General features: G+C 34.7%; 1 protein-coding gene across 5 annotated transcripts in view; it reads left to right on the forward strand.

Annotated features, from left to right (window-relative positions):
• LOC149548034 (sulfatase and phosphatidylinositolglycan class N domain-containing protein) overlaps positions 1–18482 on the forward strand; it is a 271143-nt gene that overhangs the window by 8103 nt on the left and 244558 nt on the right. For all 5 annotated transcript variants that reach the window (XM_089792055.1, XM_089792056.1, XM_089792054.1 and 2 more), the window contains exon 2: positions 10515–10706. In XM_089792055.1, the coding sequence (XP_089648181.1) occupies positions 10515–10706 (192 nt within the window). The remainder of the gene's footprint in view (positions 1–10514; positions 10707–18482) is intronic.

Genomic DNA, 18482 nt, shown 5'->3' on the forward strand with positions numbered 1-18482 from the left:
TTAAACAGCCAATGTGAAAATGCTATATCTTACTCAGAACTCTATAAAAATGAATGAAACCAATTATTTGTAAGGTAAGAGCCATATTCATCTTTTCCAATCATGTGCAAGTCGGTGCTAGACCATACAAATCCAAAGAAGTCATGTTTTCAGACTGCAAAGCTGGTAAAATAGTGGAAAAACGGTCCTTTTCAATGTAAGGAACAAATTTTCTTCACTCCAAACTCCAAAAAACTCTTTGTTTTGAATGTTTACATCCTTTTTACATCCAACACAATGTGGTTTCATCACATAACTGATTCTTGGTCAAGATCTACAAAGTTGCAACATTGTTGCACTTTTTGCAACTTTTCACTTGACAACATATTTCCAATTTTTGCACTCTTTTTCAAGGCACAAACTAACTTTTACTTGACACAAATGGTGTTAAAAAGCCTTCATCGACACAAAACAACCTGAAATTAAGGGTGGAGAACAAATTGCAACACTTTACAATCCGAAATTCTGCTAGAAAATTCAAAATGAGTTTAGGCAGGAAACTCAAAAATTTGAATTCCTAGGTTTCAAAATCTATCCAAATTTATAGAAATAGACCTCAAGAATCCCCTAAGACGTATATCAACACAAAACAAGGCCTTGAACATTAAAATGAAAACAATATGTGTAATGTCCCCAATTTGGGACATTAGAGAAAATTAAGTCAAATGCATAACATATTTTAAAGTGAATTAAATGGAGCTCAAGGCAGATTATTAAATGTCTTTTAAATATTAAAAGGAGGTTACTAAGTGATGAAAGGGGAAGAAGACGAAAAGACAGGAGAAGGGAGTTGAAGGGTCACAACTTGAGCATTAAATGAGGGGAAGGTCATTCTTTTGGATATGCTTGGATTTGGATATTGTTTTCAGTTTTCCTTTGAGGAAGTGGAAGCTTTGCCTGCAGTTTCAAGATCTCAAGGACGGACAGCTTCAAGCTCTTCTTGTTAATCGGACACAAACCCGGTTGAGCCTTGTGGTGGATTCGAGATGGAGTTCACACTGTGAATATAGGTTCTTTCTTGGTGTTTCTAATTTGATTGTAATACTATTTTTAAGATTGGATATTTGGTGCTCGTTATTGTATTGCTGATGTATAACACAATAGAAATTTCTGAGATTTTCTATATGAGCATTTGTTGTTTATTTGCTGCTTAAATCTGAAGTTTATTGCATAAGGGATTTTACAAAATGTATATCTAAGGGATGCTCATGCATCAAATTGGGTCACAAGTGTTTAGGGAAAGGGAAGGTGCATTATATTGAAATATTCTCTAACAATGAGGAAGAAGAGAAGGTAGAATAGATGTAGAGCAGCGAATAAAATGCCTTTGATGATGAGTGGTTGAGAAATGAGGAGCATTCACGTAAGGGGGTCAACATTGGAACTATTTTTTACTTAATCAATACACCTAGGTTTAATTCTTTTCAAGTGTGTAGTCTTGCATGGGCAATGTATGATAGTTGTAGTAGATTGCGAGGCAAACCATAGTTTAGTAGACTCAAATCTCGTAGCAATGATGGGTATATAGGTGGGGAATTTGAGGGATTTGATGTTATGGTGGCAAATAGATTCAACATGGCTTGAACCCAATGGCTCTTGTAGCTAAATATCACACTCGGTAATTACATCGCTACTGATGAATTCTATGTGGCATACAGTAGCTTCATTCATTAGGGGAGTAAAACTTTTAGTTAATGGAGCCTAAATTTAGAGTGGATGGAAGAAAGGTTGTGTTGAGAGGCATGTACAATGGTCCTCCCAGGGTTGTGTCAACAAAAATGATGGAGAATAGTTTAGACATGGTGATGTGGCATGGGCAACACAATGTATAATTTCTTCCAAGGTCCCTATAGATAGCAGTGATCACTATCATGTAGACATTCATACAATGTTAGTCAAACACGATTTGGTGTTCAATGAGATTCCTCCAAGGAGACCTCCAAATTGAAGGTTTGAACATCTTATTGAGTTGGAGGAGGGCTCTAAGCTTGTCATCACTATTCCTTATAGGCATTGGAAGAAGTTTAAGGAAGAAATAAAAAGGCCATTAAGGAGTTGCTAGATATGGGGCACATTATATTTAGTTTGAGTCCCTTTTCTTCTTTAGTATTCGTGGAGAAGAAGGACAAGTCTATGAGGATGTGTATAGACTACCATGCCATGAACAAAAAGACCATAAAAATCATATGCTCCTTAATCAAGATTGGTGATTTGCTGGATGAGTTGCACATTGCAATGTATTTCTCAAAAAGTGAACTTTGATTAGGTAATCATCACATGAAAGAAAGGGAGCAGGATTTTCATAAAACAACATTCGGGTGTCATCATGGGTACCATGAGTTTCTAGTCATTCCATTTGGGTAGACTAATGCTCCCACTGCTTTTTAGTCTTGTATAAACCGCATTTTTGACAAACAGTTTCAGAAGTTTCTCTTGGTATTCTTTGATGACATATATAATATAGAACTTGGGAGAACACTTGAGACATTTTGATGAGGTTGGGTATCATGGAGGCACAATCTTTATGTGCTAAGGCTTTCAAGTGTGAGTTTAGAATGACATAAATTCTCTACTTGGGTCATGTGATGAGTGCTAGCGTTGTGGGGTTTCTTCAAATTGTGCAACTATTGCAAGAGACTTGTCAAGATATTTTTGTCGTTAGGTACACTTCTAATAGATCTCATCAAGAAAGGGGCTTTTAAGTGAAGGTATGGGCTCAACATGCATTTGACAAACTTAAGGAGGTGATGAGCACTTGTCTCGTGTTGGATTGACCAAATTTCACTTAGTCTTTTGTGTTGGAATGCAATGCTTTAGGTGAGGGGATTGGAGTAGTCTTAATTCAGAATATGCCCCCAATTGCCTATAGGAGCCAAAAGCCCAGAGAAACAAAGATGCTCTGTTTCATCCATAGTTGGCATGATCGCCAACTAATTGCCGAGCTTTTTAGCTTGGCGTGCATTTACCAGGAAAACTAGTAGGTCACAGGGGACGATTTTTTGGTGAAAACTCACCGATTACTTGGAGAGTGTTTACGAAAAACTTGCCCGCACGATAGTTTCAGTGTCAATGCAAAATAAAGCCATTATTTCATTCGTTTTTGGTTTACAGGAACTTGAATTGCAAGTGGAGGAAAGTGGTCTTCCAAGCCCTTGCTAGGTGATTTCAAAGTATTGGAGGTGGATTCAAGTGAATCTAAGGCGGATTTTAATGGGTTTTTCTCGAAAATCACATTCCCTTATTTGCTAGTAGGGTTGGGAAGAGGAAGATGTCATTGTAATGATGTATTTACTTCTGGTTTTGTAGAAACTACTAACTATTTTGTTTCTAGCCATAACATTCCACATGAGAATGTGACTTTGTATCCACTTTCCATTTATATATCTAAACTCTGCTTGTTTCTTTTGTGTTCTCATTAATTAACTCATTGGATGCATCTTCTCATTGAATTTTGTAAAAAGAAAATGCATTTTAAAATTAAATTCAAAGCTGTTTTTTAAGTTTCCAAGTTTTCCCCTGAGCTTTTTTCAAAAACTGGTTGAATTTTTCCCGATTTTTTTGGGGGCTTGCTGAATTTTTGCCTAGTTGGAGTTTTCCATCTATGATAGGGAAATAATTGCTATCATGCATGTAGTGGCGAAGGTTAAGCAATACTTGGTTGGTGAGAAGTTTATAGTTAGAATTGACCATAAGTTTAAATACTTCTTAGAGTAGAAGGATTTAAATGAAAGATAACATAAGTGAGTTAGTGAGGTTTTGACATATGACTTGGACAAAGAATATGTTAACGGTAAATAGAATGTTGTTGTTGATGCTCTTTTGAAGAAGCCCATTGCTTGTTCTGGAGTAGAAATTTCAATTGACTAGAAGGTTCACCTTTTGGTTGAGTGTTCCAAAAATACATTTACATGTGAGGTGATGGATGGCAAGGTTTAGGATGGAAAATATAGGGTCGTAGATGATACTATTTACTACAAGGATAGACTTTACTTGGTCCCTGAGTCTGAGCTTAAGGAGAAGATTTTGAGAGCTATCCACGCGCCATTAGGAAGACATCCTAGATATTTTAGGCTTACAAGTAGATTAGAGAAAATGTTTTCATGGGAGGGCCTCATGAGTGATATCTTGCCACATGTTTGGGTATGTATGACTTGTCCTCATGAGTGATATCTTGCCACATGTTTGGGTATGTATGACTTGTCAGTAGAACAAGTTAGAACACACTTTAAAGTTGGTTTGCTTTAGCCATAGCCTATCCTAGAGCAGAAATGTGAGAGTGTATCTATGGACTTCATCATCGGTCTATTGAAAGTGCATTGAAATATTGCATTTTTGTGGTAATTATTTGTTTAACCAAGTTTGCATGTTTCTTCACTATCTCATTGAAGTATAGGGCACCACAGGTCGCTAAGTTGTTTCTAGGGAGGCGTTCGAACCCAAGGGCTTGCCAAGAAATATAGTTAGTGGTAGGGATAGCAAGTGGCTTAGTGCTTTATGGTAGGAGCTATTTTAGTATCCAGGTTGGTGTCGAGTTGATCCCTAGTATCAATTACTATCCCTAGGTTTAATGGCCAAGCATAGTTTGTGAATAAATGGGCTGTAGGATATTGCATAGTTATATTGCTAGACAACAAAAGGCTTGGATTAGGTGGTTGCATTTGGCAAGCATTGTATAACACCATCTATCACATGTTGACTAGAATGACTCCCTTCAGAGCATTATATGAATATGACACTCCGTCATTTTTGGAATTGGCCTTTGGAGAGTAGAGCTCCTAAAGGTAAGACTAGATTTAGGAGAGTGAGGACATTCCTTTAGATACTAAAGGATATCATTCGAAGTGCCTAGAATCAACAAAAAATACATGCAAAGAGGCATAGAGTAGAGAAAAGCTTTGAGGTGGGGAGGCTTGGTTTTCTTGCATCTACAACCCCATAGGCAGTCTTCTTTGAACAAAAGCGGTGCAAAAAATTTAAAATCTTGCTTCTACGGCCGTTATAAGATTGTTCAGAGAATGGGGGAAATACATTATGAGTGTCCACCATTGGATGGGGAGGGCAGATATTATGCCTCAAAAAGGTACAGGAGCAGATTGATTTTGGTAATTGGTGAGATTCTAAATATCAAAGGAGGAGATTGAGGAGCAGAGTAATCAAGTAGCATTTTATCAGATGGACAGTCTTGCCCACGGAGGATGCCACTTGAGAATAATAAAGGAGATTAGATAAGTTACTTTGTTTCCTGAGTTTAAATGAATTATTAAAAGAGCAAGAAACTGAAAAGTTCTAGTAGCTTTTGGGGGTTATTATAGAAGTATGTTTTGAGACTCTTTTTCATATGCTTGGATTCTTTTGCTTCCTTTTGGATTTTAGAGAGCTTCTTTGGAGCTGCAAACCATGGGATGGAAACCTTAAGGGTAAATGGAATCAGTAGTGGTACTAATCTACCCTAGTCAGTTTGTTGGAAAGATTACTCAAATTTCTCACTGTGGATTTACCAGGTAGAGATACAAATACAAAATTTGTGAAGTCTCTTGCAAAGAAATTTTTTCAAAGTTTTGGGAGATATTGCAAATATTATTGAGGCATGGGTGGACACCATGGATTTAAGGAGAGGAGGTTTAAGCGAATGAGGAAATAGCTGGATGCCATTCTTTGAGGGAACCATGGCATTTGTTTGAAGATAATAAGTACCCTGTTGATTTGCTGAAGTAAACCATATTCTAGCTGCAACTGTGCTGGGTGGGTGTGTGTTCTTTCTTTGGAAATCATACGACTTAGAATACAGGAGCAGCATGATTGAATATCTAGCAGGATTTTCTCAAACCATTCTTGCATCCCATGAATCAATTGCATTGACTTGTTAAATTAAAAATTTGTTGAAAAAACTTGCCAAAAATTTGGGTGAGCAATCACCAAAATTCCACCATAAAAACTCAACAAGCTATTCATTAGACCAAAAATCTAGCATATATCATTCTGTTGGCCATATCATTTTAGAATATAATATTATGGATAATGATGTTCTAATTGGTTTTATTTTCCTCTTTTGTTCTAAGAAAGATATCGCTCAAGAATAATGGTGAGCAAATTAAGATTTTGATATTTTTGCTTATAATAGGCTAGACAAAAAGGAATGGACAAAAGAAGTTCAAGAATATCACTAAACTCGTCAGCAGGAGAACATTAAAAGCATACAACATTGAACGAATAGAAGATAATAACCTATGCATAATTCAATTTTTATTAAAAATAAATGTTGTAGCATGAACCTATTATACCTGTCTAGAATATTAGCATACCACTCCTCATAAACTAGCTTATCTTCTAAAGCCCAAATGAATTCAAAGAAATGTATGAATGGTTCAATGTGCTGCCAGAAAAGCAAAAGTTCACTTGCATGTCTAACATTTTTGGTCAACAAGAAAGCAGAAAGAGAAAGATGTAAGAAAAGAATTTGCATAAATTTAATGGCTCTTAATGATATTATAGTTCCATTCAATTATCTGATCTAGATCTGATAAGAAGAGAAACCACAGAGAAAATATATTTCAAGTTTGATTGTAAATTTGGATTCTAGCAAATAAGGGTAAATGAACCAGATATATAGAACAAACTTTTCAGTATATCAAGGACTATATAAATGGAATGTAATGCCTTTTGGTCTTTGGATTGCATCAACGTATTTTCAACAAAGAATGGGTCAGGTGCTCAAAGTCACAAACATAAAAAAGGGTTTTGTGTTGTATATGTGGATGGGATTTTAATTTTATTAACAGTACTTTTTAGCGCGAGCAATATTTACAGCAACAAACGGCACGACAAGAAGTTGGGCATTGTCAAAACTAACTTGATTTTTTAGGTTTACATTTAGATTTAGGAAAAATAAAGTTTCAACCTCATACTTTGATAGAATTCAAAGATTCTTAGGATGTTTGAATATTGTTTCTTGATTTTATGAAGATTTGGCAAAAGACAGAAAATTAAATAAATCCAAGATAAGGTGAAGGCTAAAAGCCAAGATTGGTACAATTGGCTATTGAAGCAGACATAAGGACAAAAAATAAATGTTCAAAACTTCTAGCATTACAAATACCTCACTCTAGTATTCCTTTGATTTTATATATTGATGTTTTTTTTGATGAATAGACCTTTCCTATCAATTAAATATTAAAGATACATATCCAGAAAAGAAGGGGCCGGGGGATACAAGATCACCCCACAAGTTCACTCGGCACATAGCTGTTTTAACATAAGAATATCCAAATGGGAAAAATGACATATGTGGATGCAAGTTACGTACATTCATAGAGACAAAATCTAGGTGTCACATATATGAATAAGAAATACTAGCTATGAAAAAAGGAATTTCAAAATTTTCTGAGACTTGAACATTTTACTGTAAGAATTGAATTGACATTCAAGCAATAAGAAGCTTGTTAAGGAAAAAGTCTAACACGGATTTTGCACAAGGGAGAGTCTCAGGATGGTATTTTTAGTTTTTGAGTTATGATTTCAATATAGTAGGGATAAAAGGTGTAAACATTCCAATTTTTAACCAGTCAACTCTTTATCATTATTGGAGAAGACCTAGAGCTAGTGTTGCCAATCTATATTCTTGAACTCATATGTGTCATATCTGATGTTTGGTGAATAAATGACTAGATGAATTTTGCAGTTTGATTAGAGATAGTTGGAACTACAGGCACACAGATTTTGAGGAAACACTTTCTAAAGAATATGGGCTTAAAGAGTAGTTGTGACAATTAAGCCAAGCAATGCATTATAGTGGATCTTCAGATTATGAAACTTACAATTTCTGGTGGCTGAAATATTTAAAAAATGTGTAAATTTGGCTCAATGAACAATCTCTCCTTTAATCAATATGAATTTAAAAACTATGCAGATATATTTGGCAATCTAGAATCTAGATTGATGGATTTCTTTGATAATATCAATTTAGGTCTGGAAAACACTTTAACACTAGATTAAGAAGACAGAAAAACAGATTGGAGTTATTCATTTCCAATGATTAAATTTTATGCCATTTCCAAATATGAATTTTTTGAAGAATTTATTTGTCATAGTCAAGTAAAACTTAAGCTAGCTGAAGTAGCTTGACAAATTGATTGCGGCCATATCCTATATGGTATGATCTATCAAATCCATTTCATTTTTAGAATCAATTCCAAATCTCTTACAAAGATGTATGCTCCCGGGTGAAAGACCTTTTACATCTGTTGGAAAAATTATGAAGGAATGACATGGGACAAATACATTTTGGTGGGCACTTGATAGAGTTGTGGAAGACTTAGTGGAACATTTTGGCTTCTATTACTTTATCTATTATCTGTTAATGACATAATGTTGAATCTTTGCAATGAATCATTGATCTTGCATCCTTTCTATATAAGCAAGAGACAATGAGCTCATTCAACATTAGGGAATATGAATGGGGTTTACATAGTCTTACAATGTCATTAGTTGATAGAGTTGTGGCAGACTTAGTGGACCCCTCCATTTTATTTTGGTATCCTTTTACATTGCTTTATGTATTATCAATCAATGTCACTTGCATCCTGTCTATATAGGCCAGAGACTTTGAGTTCATTCAACATTCGAAAATATGATTTGGGTTTGCTTAGTCTTACAATATCATCAGACAAATGCTCTTAGGTTGGGCTTACAAGATTTTCGTTTTTTGGTTACACTGTAAGGATTCGCTTATCCCCCTATAACCTGTAGTGCACAAACCTTTTGAAGTGACTTGTGACGCTGGCGTGCATGCCCTTTGGTACATGTGGATGGAAGGATTGAACCTCATGACCAATTGCTAGCAACAAGATGCTTTCAGCCACTCAAGCCGGGGCCTTTTCTGCTTACTGGTCTTGTTAATGAGAAATTTGACTTAGGATTTGTTTATGTCCATATCATATTAAATAAATGTTTGGGATATGGTATATTTTGTATTACATGTTATTCCTGCCTATCTTATTAATGATATGAAGAGGCATTGTGCAAACTGTGGAACTTTTGGTTGGGGTAATAGGATGATGAAGAATATTTGAAAATGCTGCATATAATCGTTGTAAGTATGGAATTTAATTGCACATTATATATTTTAATGTGAGTGGCCTCTAGTGTCCACTAAATCCACATTGCATTGTTCTGCCTAAATGGCTTAACTTTTTAACCTTATGCATTTTCCCATAAGTGAAGGTAAGGAAATATAATGGGCAGCTTTTCTGAGACATGATAACCTTTTTGTCATTATTACATGACATGCAAAATGATGTTATAAATTTAAAAAAAAAAAACACAGCAATAAAGGCTAGTATATATCAATTCTTGTGAAGGAAAAAATTATTGGATTGAGCTTTGTGAACACGTTATTGATCCTCTGATGTTTTTGAACTATTCTTAGGTTTCCTTAGAAAAAATGTCTATGTTTTCAGTCAGCTTTTGTTATCACACCTTTTCATAACTGTTGGGGATAAAATTGTATGATGGGACTCCATATTGGAGTTCTTTACATCTATAGCTCTAATCAAATACAAAAAGTCAAGCAAACATTCTGTATGGGAAAAATAAAAAATGAACCATTTGTAACCACATTTATTATTCAAGTATTTGTAATCAATAATGGACATTAATTATTAATTATTTGTAACCATTAATTTTTAAACCTTAAAATAACATATCTTATAAAGTGAAGGTTTCCTTCTAATTTGTTTTACATGAGACCTTCAATTATTGAATAAACCTTATTCCTCACCATGATTGAAATCATTTCGATGTGTGCAAAAGCTTCACTTATTCTTTGTGGCAACCCTTGATATAGTTGTCTTCCACTGCAGTTTCACTGGTATCCTCCAAGTGAATATAGTGTTTTGTTGATGGATGCTTGACTAAGAAGTATAAAACTAGTCCTCAACCAGGTTTGTTGATGAGGTGTGCAGAGCAATCTTACTCTGTGCAATACCATTATATTATTCCATTAGGCCAGAAGAGTTCACAATCAATTCTGCATATATACCTTTGAAGTTTGATGTGTTAATGCATACTTTTTTTGTATCTAAAATCTAAATTATTAAATTGCACGAGGAAATGCATTGTCCTTGAAGTTCCACAAAAGATGTTGGAAACATACTATGCATTTTCTTTTCTTTTTAGTTTATGCTGTTCCTTGAATGTTATAATATAGGCAATTCCATGTTTTTGTTTCTCAACATAAAACTGATCAGATAAGATATTTCACATCTCACATCTGAAGCTGGACATTCATTCATCTTATAGCGTGGTAATTGCCTAAATAGTCAGTCATAGTTCTATGGTAAAAAGTCTATATTTCATTGATTGAACAAATAGGCTATGTCAAGCATTGTGCAATAAATGAAAGATTTTATTTTATTTGTATGATATGGGTTGCATAAATTTGTACATTCCTCATATGCCATTTTTTGGTTTCCTTGCAGCTGATGGCTTGCGAGCTGATAAATTCTTTGAGCTGGACACTATTAAAAAACCAAGGGCTCCTTTTCTGAGAAGTATAATCTATGAAAAAGGGCGATGGGGGGTTTCACATGCAAGACCTCCCACTGAATCTAGGCCTGGGCATGTAGCAATAATTGCTGGCTTTTATGAGGATCCTAGTGCAGTTACCAAAGGTTTGATGTAATCTCTTACCATGCTATGAAGAGACGTGATCTGTGTATCATTAGTTACAAACATGTTAAAGGGAGCATTCTTCCATGCATGATTTGGTTGGCATCCCTAGTGAAGTCTGGAGGTGTTACTTCAGAAATTGTCTTTCAATATTTATTTATGCTCTAATGTGTTAACTATCTGATTTACATTGTTTGTTTTATATTTTCTTTTAGGCAAAGAACAGTGCAATGTGAAATTATTTCAATGCAGTTTTCCACTAGAACTTGTGATGGCCTTGTATGAAAATTGAGGACATCTGCCGCACATTCACAAAAAGATAGAGATGCATAAATATGCATTATTGTGATCTCCCCTTCCCAAGATAGGATTTTATTATAAATAATGATAAATAAGTAAAAAATATGAAATTAATTTAAAAAAAAACAGTTATAATATAATAACGGTAATATTTCCCAACCTTGACATTACATTACACTTCTAATATTTGTTAAGAGAAGAAAATACATAGTATGTGGAAAGTCCATTGCAAGAAACGGTTTAAGGGATGCACACAGAATGATATATTACCATCATAACTCTTTTGAGAGAGAGAGAGAGAGAGAGAGAGAGAGAGAGAGAGAGAGAGTCCTTAATGTATAAAAATCAAACAAACCTCAAAGTAAGTAATGCATTAATATCCATTATAAAATATAGAGGTAACCCCATTGTTTTAATAGGTGACAACGATTACACCCAACTTTCTCCCCGGTCCCTACCATGTCGAGCTGTTTCCCCCCTTAGATTAAACTGTGGGAAACTCTAGTGGTGCCTGACCTGATGTATTTTTCTTTAGACTCTGCTCCCTTACCCTCCTTTCTTCTGGGGAGTTGTGTATCATTGGAGTCTGCTGGTTATCAACAGCAATTCTGCTTACTCTTACAAATGCACATCTAAAATATAAGAGTTTACATGGAAGAAGAAATATATGTATCAATCCCTGTATTATCTTAACAAAGGACATAACTACAACATTGATTCATATTCTCTTTGTATTTACAGGAGGTGGGAGGGGATACCTATTATGACCCAGCAGGGATAACTATTACAAAAGCAATGGGAGGAGCTTTGACTACAAATTAAGTTGAGAAATACAAGAAACAACTATAGCAAGCAACAGAAAACGAAAAACAATGATGATAGAGTTTATATTTGCTTGGAATTTAATATTTTATTGACTACCCTATCACGACAATCATATCTATTAATTTAGAGAAACAGTTATTGATAGCAATAAACAGTGTGATTCAAATTATTAATTGTAGGAGTGTTGAACAGTAGCACTGAATGTCTTTGTTTGATGTGTTGAATCCCCTGCCAAGTCATGAAAGTCCATGAAGGAGTTTGAAGAGAGAAGATAGAGAAGGGAAGATCGATATTATTGTTTGGATGGGCAGGTATTCTATGACTTGAAGAATCAATATCATTTTATGCAAATATCACTGTGTATGATAGGATATATTGAACATTTGAAGCCATACTCTAAAATAGATCAAAGGTTATTGCTGACCAGGGAAGGATTAACGATTGTTAATTAATTAATTAATCACAATTACAGTACAAGGAAGAGGCACACCTAGACAGCTGTTGCTAAGGTTGTGGCTGTGGGCACACAACTCCTCATGTCTAGTCTCATTGTGGCATATTTAAGGATTACAATAAGTTCCTCTCAAATATAGGGGAATCATAGACTGATATATATATGGAATATGGATCAAATGCAATGGAAGGGATGAGGAATCAATCAGATGCTCATAAAAGAAATAAGAGACGTATATATTAAGAAATATAGATAATGGAAAGACATATATGTAATAATAGTAATCAGAAATATATATGTGTGTCTATTAATTAATAATGAGATATCATATATATATATATATATAAGCATTTTATAAATAATGCAATCATAATTATATATATTTATGTTATGTTTACAGTTTTATATATAGTAGTAATATATAAGATGTTAATATATAGATAGCCTATTCCTTAATGACTTGTTATAGCCCCTCAAGAGGATAGTTTGGTGTTATGTGGCGAAAGGCAGAGTAAACCCATAGAAAGTAGGTGATCCCCAAGATGGATAGGGACAGGGTCCTAAATCTTTGAGGGAATCTATAATAGATTACTGTCAAGCACCCTCGGACGAGTAAATTTACAAATCTACTTAGGGTTGAGTTTAGGATTGAAGTAAGGAATCCAGGCTTAAATATATTAATTATCAAATGTATTATGAATTGTTTTCTTAAATTGAATTGATTTGATTCCATAGTAATGCATGCTAGACATTGGGAACTAACAAATTTTCTAGTAGGGTATCTGACAAGTACGTTATTATTTTATTTGGATTGCAGATTTTTATGAAGTTTTTATGTTGACATAATGATATAATAATTTTTTTAATGTGATGAAGTCTGGAAATGTCTGCATGTGACACAAAGATCCAATAGAGTAATATCCTCTAAATTGTTTTCATTACAGGCGTGGAAGGGATTCTAACCCCATATCTGCATGCGGCTTCTTAAGTGCAATTTCTACTTAAATATAAGGAGCTAGAATGCTCCAATGTAAATTTTTAGTTAGGGGAAAATGATAAACTACAATCTTTTCCTACTTTAGTGGAGCAACTGCTGCTTATTAATTGAAAATAAGCTTTAAAAAAGGGGGGGAAAGTTTAGAAATAAGCCACAATTGCTTATTGAGAAAAGCAACATGTCTTCACCATTTTTCTATCTCCTTTTATTTGCAAGAAATATGATTAAAAATTAAATATAAAAGTAACATTTAAGAGGGCTGCTTAAAAATAAGCAGCAAATGTTACCATCCATGGGACCACCAGCTGCACAAATTGTTCCACATAAAGTTGGGCAGCTGCTGCTAGCAGAAATAAGCTAAGCAGCAGCGCGGGGACCTGCCCTAATTGTACTTTGTATTTCAGATAACATTTTCTTTCACTGGAATCGCTGTTGAACAATGTGCAGTATGGGCCTTGTTTACATCATACTTCAATGCAGTTGCCCTGATGTCTGGAAGCAGTTTTCATGATGATGATGGGACAATCTTTAACTTGATGAAACACAATATATGAACTACAAAATATAAGATGCAACATCTGAGCAGACAAAAATGGTTTTGCACAAGTTCAGCGATTGTAGTGCACATAACCAATGACCACAGTGAGATTCGATGCTGTCATTATATAGATATCCTTGTTGGTTTCCTATATTAACATCTATCTACGATGCTCACTATAAAAATTAAAAATCAGTTAGGGTGCTGCTATGAACTTGGTGCATTGTGAAATTAATCTTTTTTAACAACATCCTTTCAGCCTGCTGGTCAGTGGGGGCTTCCTACAAGAGTATAATATTTGAGTGAAACTAAGAAAGGAACATCTAGCTTCGGGATAATTTACTTTGTATTGCCCCCTTTCTTTTGCTAGAATTGCTGTTGAACAATGTACTGTATGGACATTGTTTATCTTAAACTTCAGTGCAGTTGGTCTTTAGTCAATATATGAACTATACCATGTCAGATGCAACATCTGAACAAATATTGAAATAAACTATGGTTTTGTCTAAGTTCAGTGATCGAAGCACACATTGCCAATAAGCAAAGTTAGATTCGATGCTCTCATGATATAACTATCCTAGTTGGTTTCCCCTATTAGTATCTGTGCATGATGTTCATTAGGAAAATTAAAAAACCAGTGTCGGTGGTGATATGAACTTGGTGGCTTGTGAAATTAGTCTTTTTAAACAACATCCATGCAACCCAATTGTTGGTGGGCCTTCCCATGAGAGTATAATATTAAGTGAAACCAAGACTAACACTTAGCCTCGGCATCATGTTGCTGCTTTTGTACAGAGGATACGCTTCTGTTAATTTTGGGTTAAAAGGTCTTATGTATAATATGTCTACTTTTTGCCTAACACTTAGCCTTGGCCTGTAAGGTGTCCGGACTCTGGACAACAAAACTTGAGGTTACCAACCCAAAAATCAATACAAGAATAAGATATCATGCTTTTGCTTTCATCCAAACATTTGAAAAATTTGCATAGTGTCTTTCCAGATATTTAGGTTTAAAATTATTGTTGAAATTGTTGTTACTGTATGCAATGCACTTGTCACAAAGTGTAATTTGGTCCAACATTTCCTTGATGTGCAAATGAAGGATTTCCCACCCTGACCTTTGTTCTTTAGGTCTTGTATGCTGAAGGTCTGTAGTATGACTGATTTGAGCTGGACTTCGATTCGGCTAATAATTTCTTTGTTTTCCATTTTATTTCACTCAGCGTTTAACTTTTCATGGTGTTCATATATTTGTTTGAACTCATCTATGTACTAGTCTTTTTTATCCAAGTTACTTTACCCACATGGCTAGTTAAAACTTTCCTTGCGCATTTTTTGTATCTATATTGTTTGTTTGAGAATTCATTAATACCAATGCCTCACACATCCGTTTTCCATTTTGTTTTGTCGAAGTGTTCTTCCCTCTTTACAGTTCTCCTACTACCATATGAGGCTATCTATTGTCTTCCCCTCCTTTTGTTCAAGTACTGCAGATATTTACTCATATCTGCTGACAGTGGTGGATATTTACATGTTTTCAATTTTTGAATTTGTGGAGGACACTGAGGCTTTTATCTTAAATTTTCTGTTAATTAGATATTTGTGGGTTCTTCAGTTTGTTTTCATTTCACATGTGAGGTACAGCTGTCTCAAACTTGTACAATATGGGCCATATCTATGAGTATAACAAGTAATTTAAATACAGTCATGGTGGTCTTCCAATCTCACAATTTTACATCTCACCACCCATCCTATAATGTGTAAAATGTGTCCCATCCTTCTATAATCATACATTTGCCTGATTCCTAGTTGACCTTCTTGCCCAAAAACTTGTTCTTTGCCACTATTTCTATAAGTTCTTTTGAAGATGAAGGTTACTTGTTTCTTTTCTTACCAAGTAGAAAAATTATGATCTCAATTTTGGTATGTTGACATCCTTCCCTATCTTTTTAAAAAGATTTCTAGACTTTCTGTAATGTCCTACCCCTATTTGCCTTTAAACTCCTTTTTACAAATTCAATATCTTCAATGTACAAGTATTTCATAAATTGTTTTGCATACCATTTCTAAGATCATAAACTCACCATGAATTTACCCCAATATAAAGAGACACTTGAACAAACAATTTATGTGCATTCTGTTCATATAGAATTCTGATTTGCAATTAATGCTCAGATTTTGCAGATTCTAGACATGCAACTCAAATAATTTTTATAAATATTAAAGATAGTTCAAAAAGATGTAACAATAGAGTCTATACCAATATATATAGAACTTATTAACTATTATGGCATCTAAGACAGTATATAGAGAAAAGATTCTGCATCTATGAGAGTTTTGTATATAAAAAAAGCAAACTAGAACATCCAGGTCATCATGAGCTCGATGACCCAATCTCATTATTGATACATTCTGCCGTGTCTGTGTCAAACCTCCCCAAGTGAGGATCAATGTCAGGAGTGATATTTTTTGCCTTTTCCCATCCTGGAGCATCGGTACCTTTAAAAGAGCTGTTGATTTTGTCAGTATCTTCTTGCAATTCCTTTGTCCTTTGTGAATTTATGTAATGCTTCAAGTGCATTTTGTTCCAAGTTTTCCTTATAAGTGTTTAAAAAGTGTGCTGATCTGATGTTGGACTGGTAGATAATAAGAGCTCTTTCTTGAACTAGTATCATAAACCTGCTTTTTGGAATCTCCAAGACTGCTGAAGCCTGCAACATTATTAATTTAACTCAAATACAATTGCCAAGAAGAAATCCTTTCAATAATCACCGAAATACAAGATCAGATTGTATTTGCAAATAATACCCTTTGCTGCAATTTAAAAAACTTAAAAAATACAGAGAAGAAAGACTTTCATTCTGACCTTATCTTAAATCTCAATGGATTCAATGGAAAGAAACTTAGTTCTCATAACTTGGAGCAGAAGATAATAGATTTTCCAGAGATTAAACACGGCTGCTATTTCCAACATGATAACAGAAACTAAGTCTCCTGAACTGGAAATCTTATCCAAAGTGCTGCTACAGCCAATGCCCAATAAAGAGCCAAACAACCTCCAAAATTTATTTGAATGCCCAGCAATGTAAGCAGCCAATAAATGGTAAACTGAATGCCTAAATGTAGCACTGGATCATAGCACAAAGTCCATGTCCAGCACATAAGAGAATCCCATGCCAAAGGAGAGACATGCCGATAAGGAGGGCTCATGCTAGGGTTTAAGAACCCTTGCCAATCCAATGCTTAAATGAAGATATATCTTTTTCACCATAAATCCTAGCAGCAGGCAATTGCCATATGATGAATCTCTTACCAAGAGTTTTGAAGAAAGCACCAACCAAAGCCAAAGAAAAAGGTTTCCAAACCCTTAAAATCCAATACCACAAGAGGATCACTAACCCTCAAAATTTTCAGTGCCAAGAAAGATTGCTTGAAGCTTGCACTTCATTCACTAAAATAAGTCACCAAAATATCTCAACTAAATGCACATGTGAAATACCCGTATGATATTTCCTATGTTACCCCAGGTTTTCAGGACGGGAACAGGGAAACGAGTTACGAGGACTTTTTTTTTTGGCTGGAGCAGGGGTGGTAGGGGATGGCTATATATATATTTATATATATCAGATTTTCCAAATATATTCATGAACTTCACATTCATCATAGCAACATAATTTAAAATTGTCAATTCCATCCATCAAATCATCATAGAACGCAACAATTAGCATCGAATCAAATCATCATAGACATAGCATCAATTTGAATCATCGTCTAAGAATACTCAAGTCTAAGAATAGGAACATAGGATGACATCAAATGAGAGAATGAAAAACCTCATAGATTCATCTCATCAAGTTTCAGGTTTCAAACTTTCAACAAAATGAAAACATCGAAAAAGTCAATGACTTAAACTTTTAAAGCATCAACTATAGTCTATCAACTTATAGTATGACTGTATGAGTACTAAGTAAACTGTGAAAAACAAACTTATAAAAGTTATATTAATTTAGGGCATATTATATTTTTTTGTTCTTTTTTCTTAAAAAAATCTTGAAAAACATACTTGGAATCTAAAACCTAAGTCCAATACTCCAATCTTTTCCTATGTCCAAGTTTCCAACTCTGCTTGCCTCCATTCTGCGAAATAACCCTAATATTGCCCCTGAAGTTTAAATAGCACCGCCCCTGCTGTTGAAAAAGTCCCGCTACCTGCAAAATACACTGCTTGCAACCTGAGAAATAACCTTGCCATCGTCCGTCCGCATGCAATAGGGAAAAAATAGTTTCTAACACATGTTAAACCCAAAGTAACATATGTTAGTTTATTATAAATATTTTGATGTGTTCCAACAACAAAATTTTAATGTATATTTTGTTTAATTTTTTATTTTAAAATCGAAAACTTTTCATCGTCCTTGGGATGGACAGGAAATGCCAATGCAATCCTTGGGACAGTCAATGCATGCTGGAAATGTGTTGAGCGCTTCCGAAGTTTCGAGGATGCATTTCTATTTTTTTGCTTGGGTTGGGACGGTTTGGAAACATTTCTGACAATCCCCTCCCTGAAATGGGTATGTGTCATGTTCCCTTTTTAAGATAGAATTTTAAACAAGGTTGCATGGGTACGTGGGTACGGGAACGGGAACGGGTACGGGAGCGGGTAC

Source organism: Cupressus sempervirens, chromosome 7 (assembly GCF_028749045.1).
Source record: "Cupressus sempervirens isolate cs-2001-9-10 chromosome 7, ASM2874904v1, whole genome shotgun sequence".
NCBI classification, from domain to species: domain Eukaryota; kingdom Viridiplantae; phylum Streptophyta; class Pinopsida; order Cupressales; family Cupressaceae; genus Cupressus; species Cupressus sempervirens.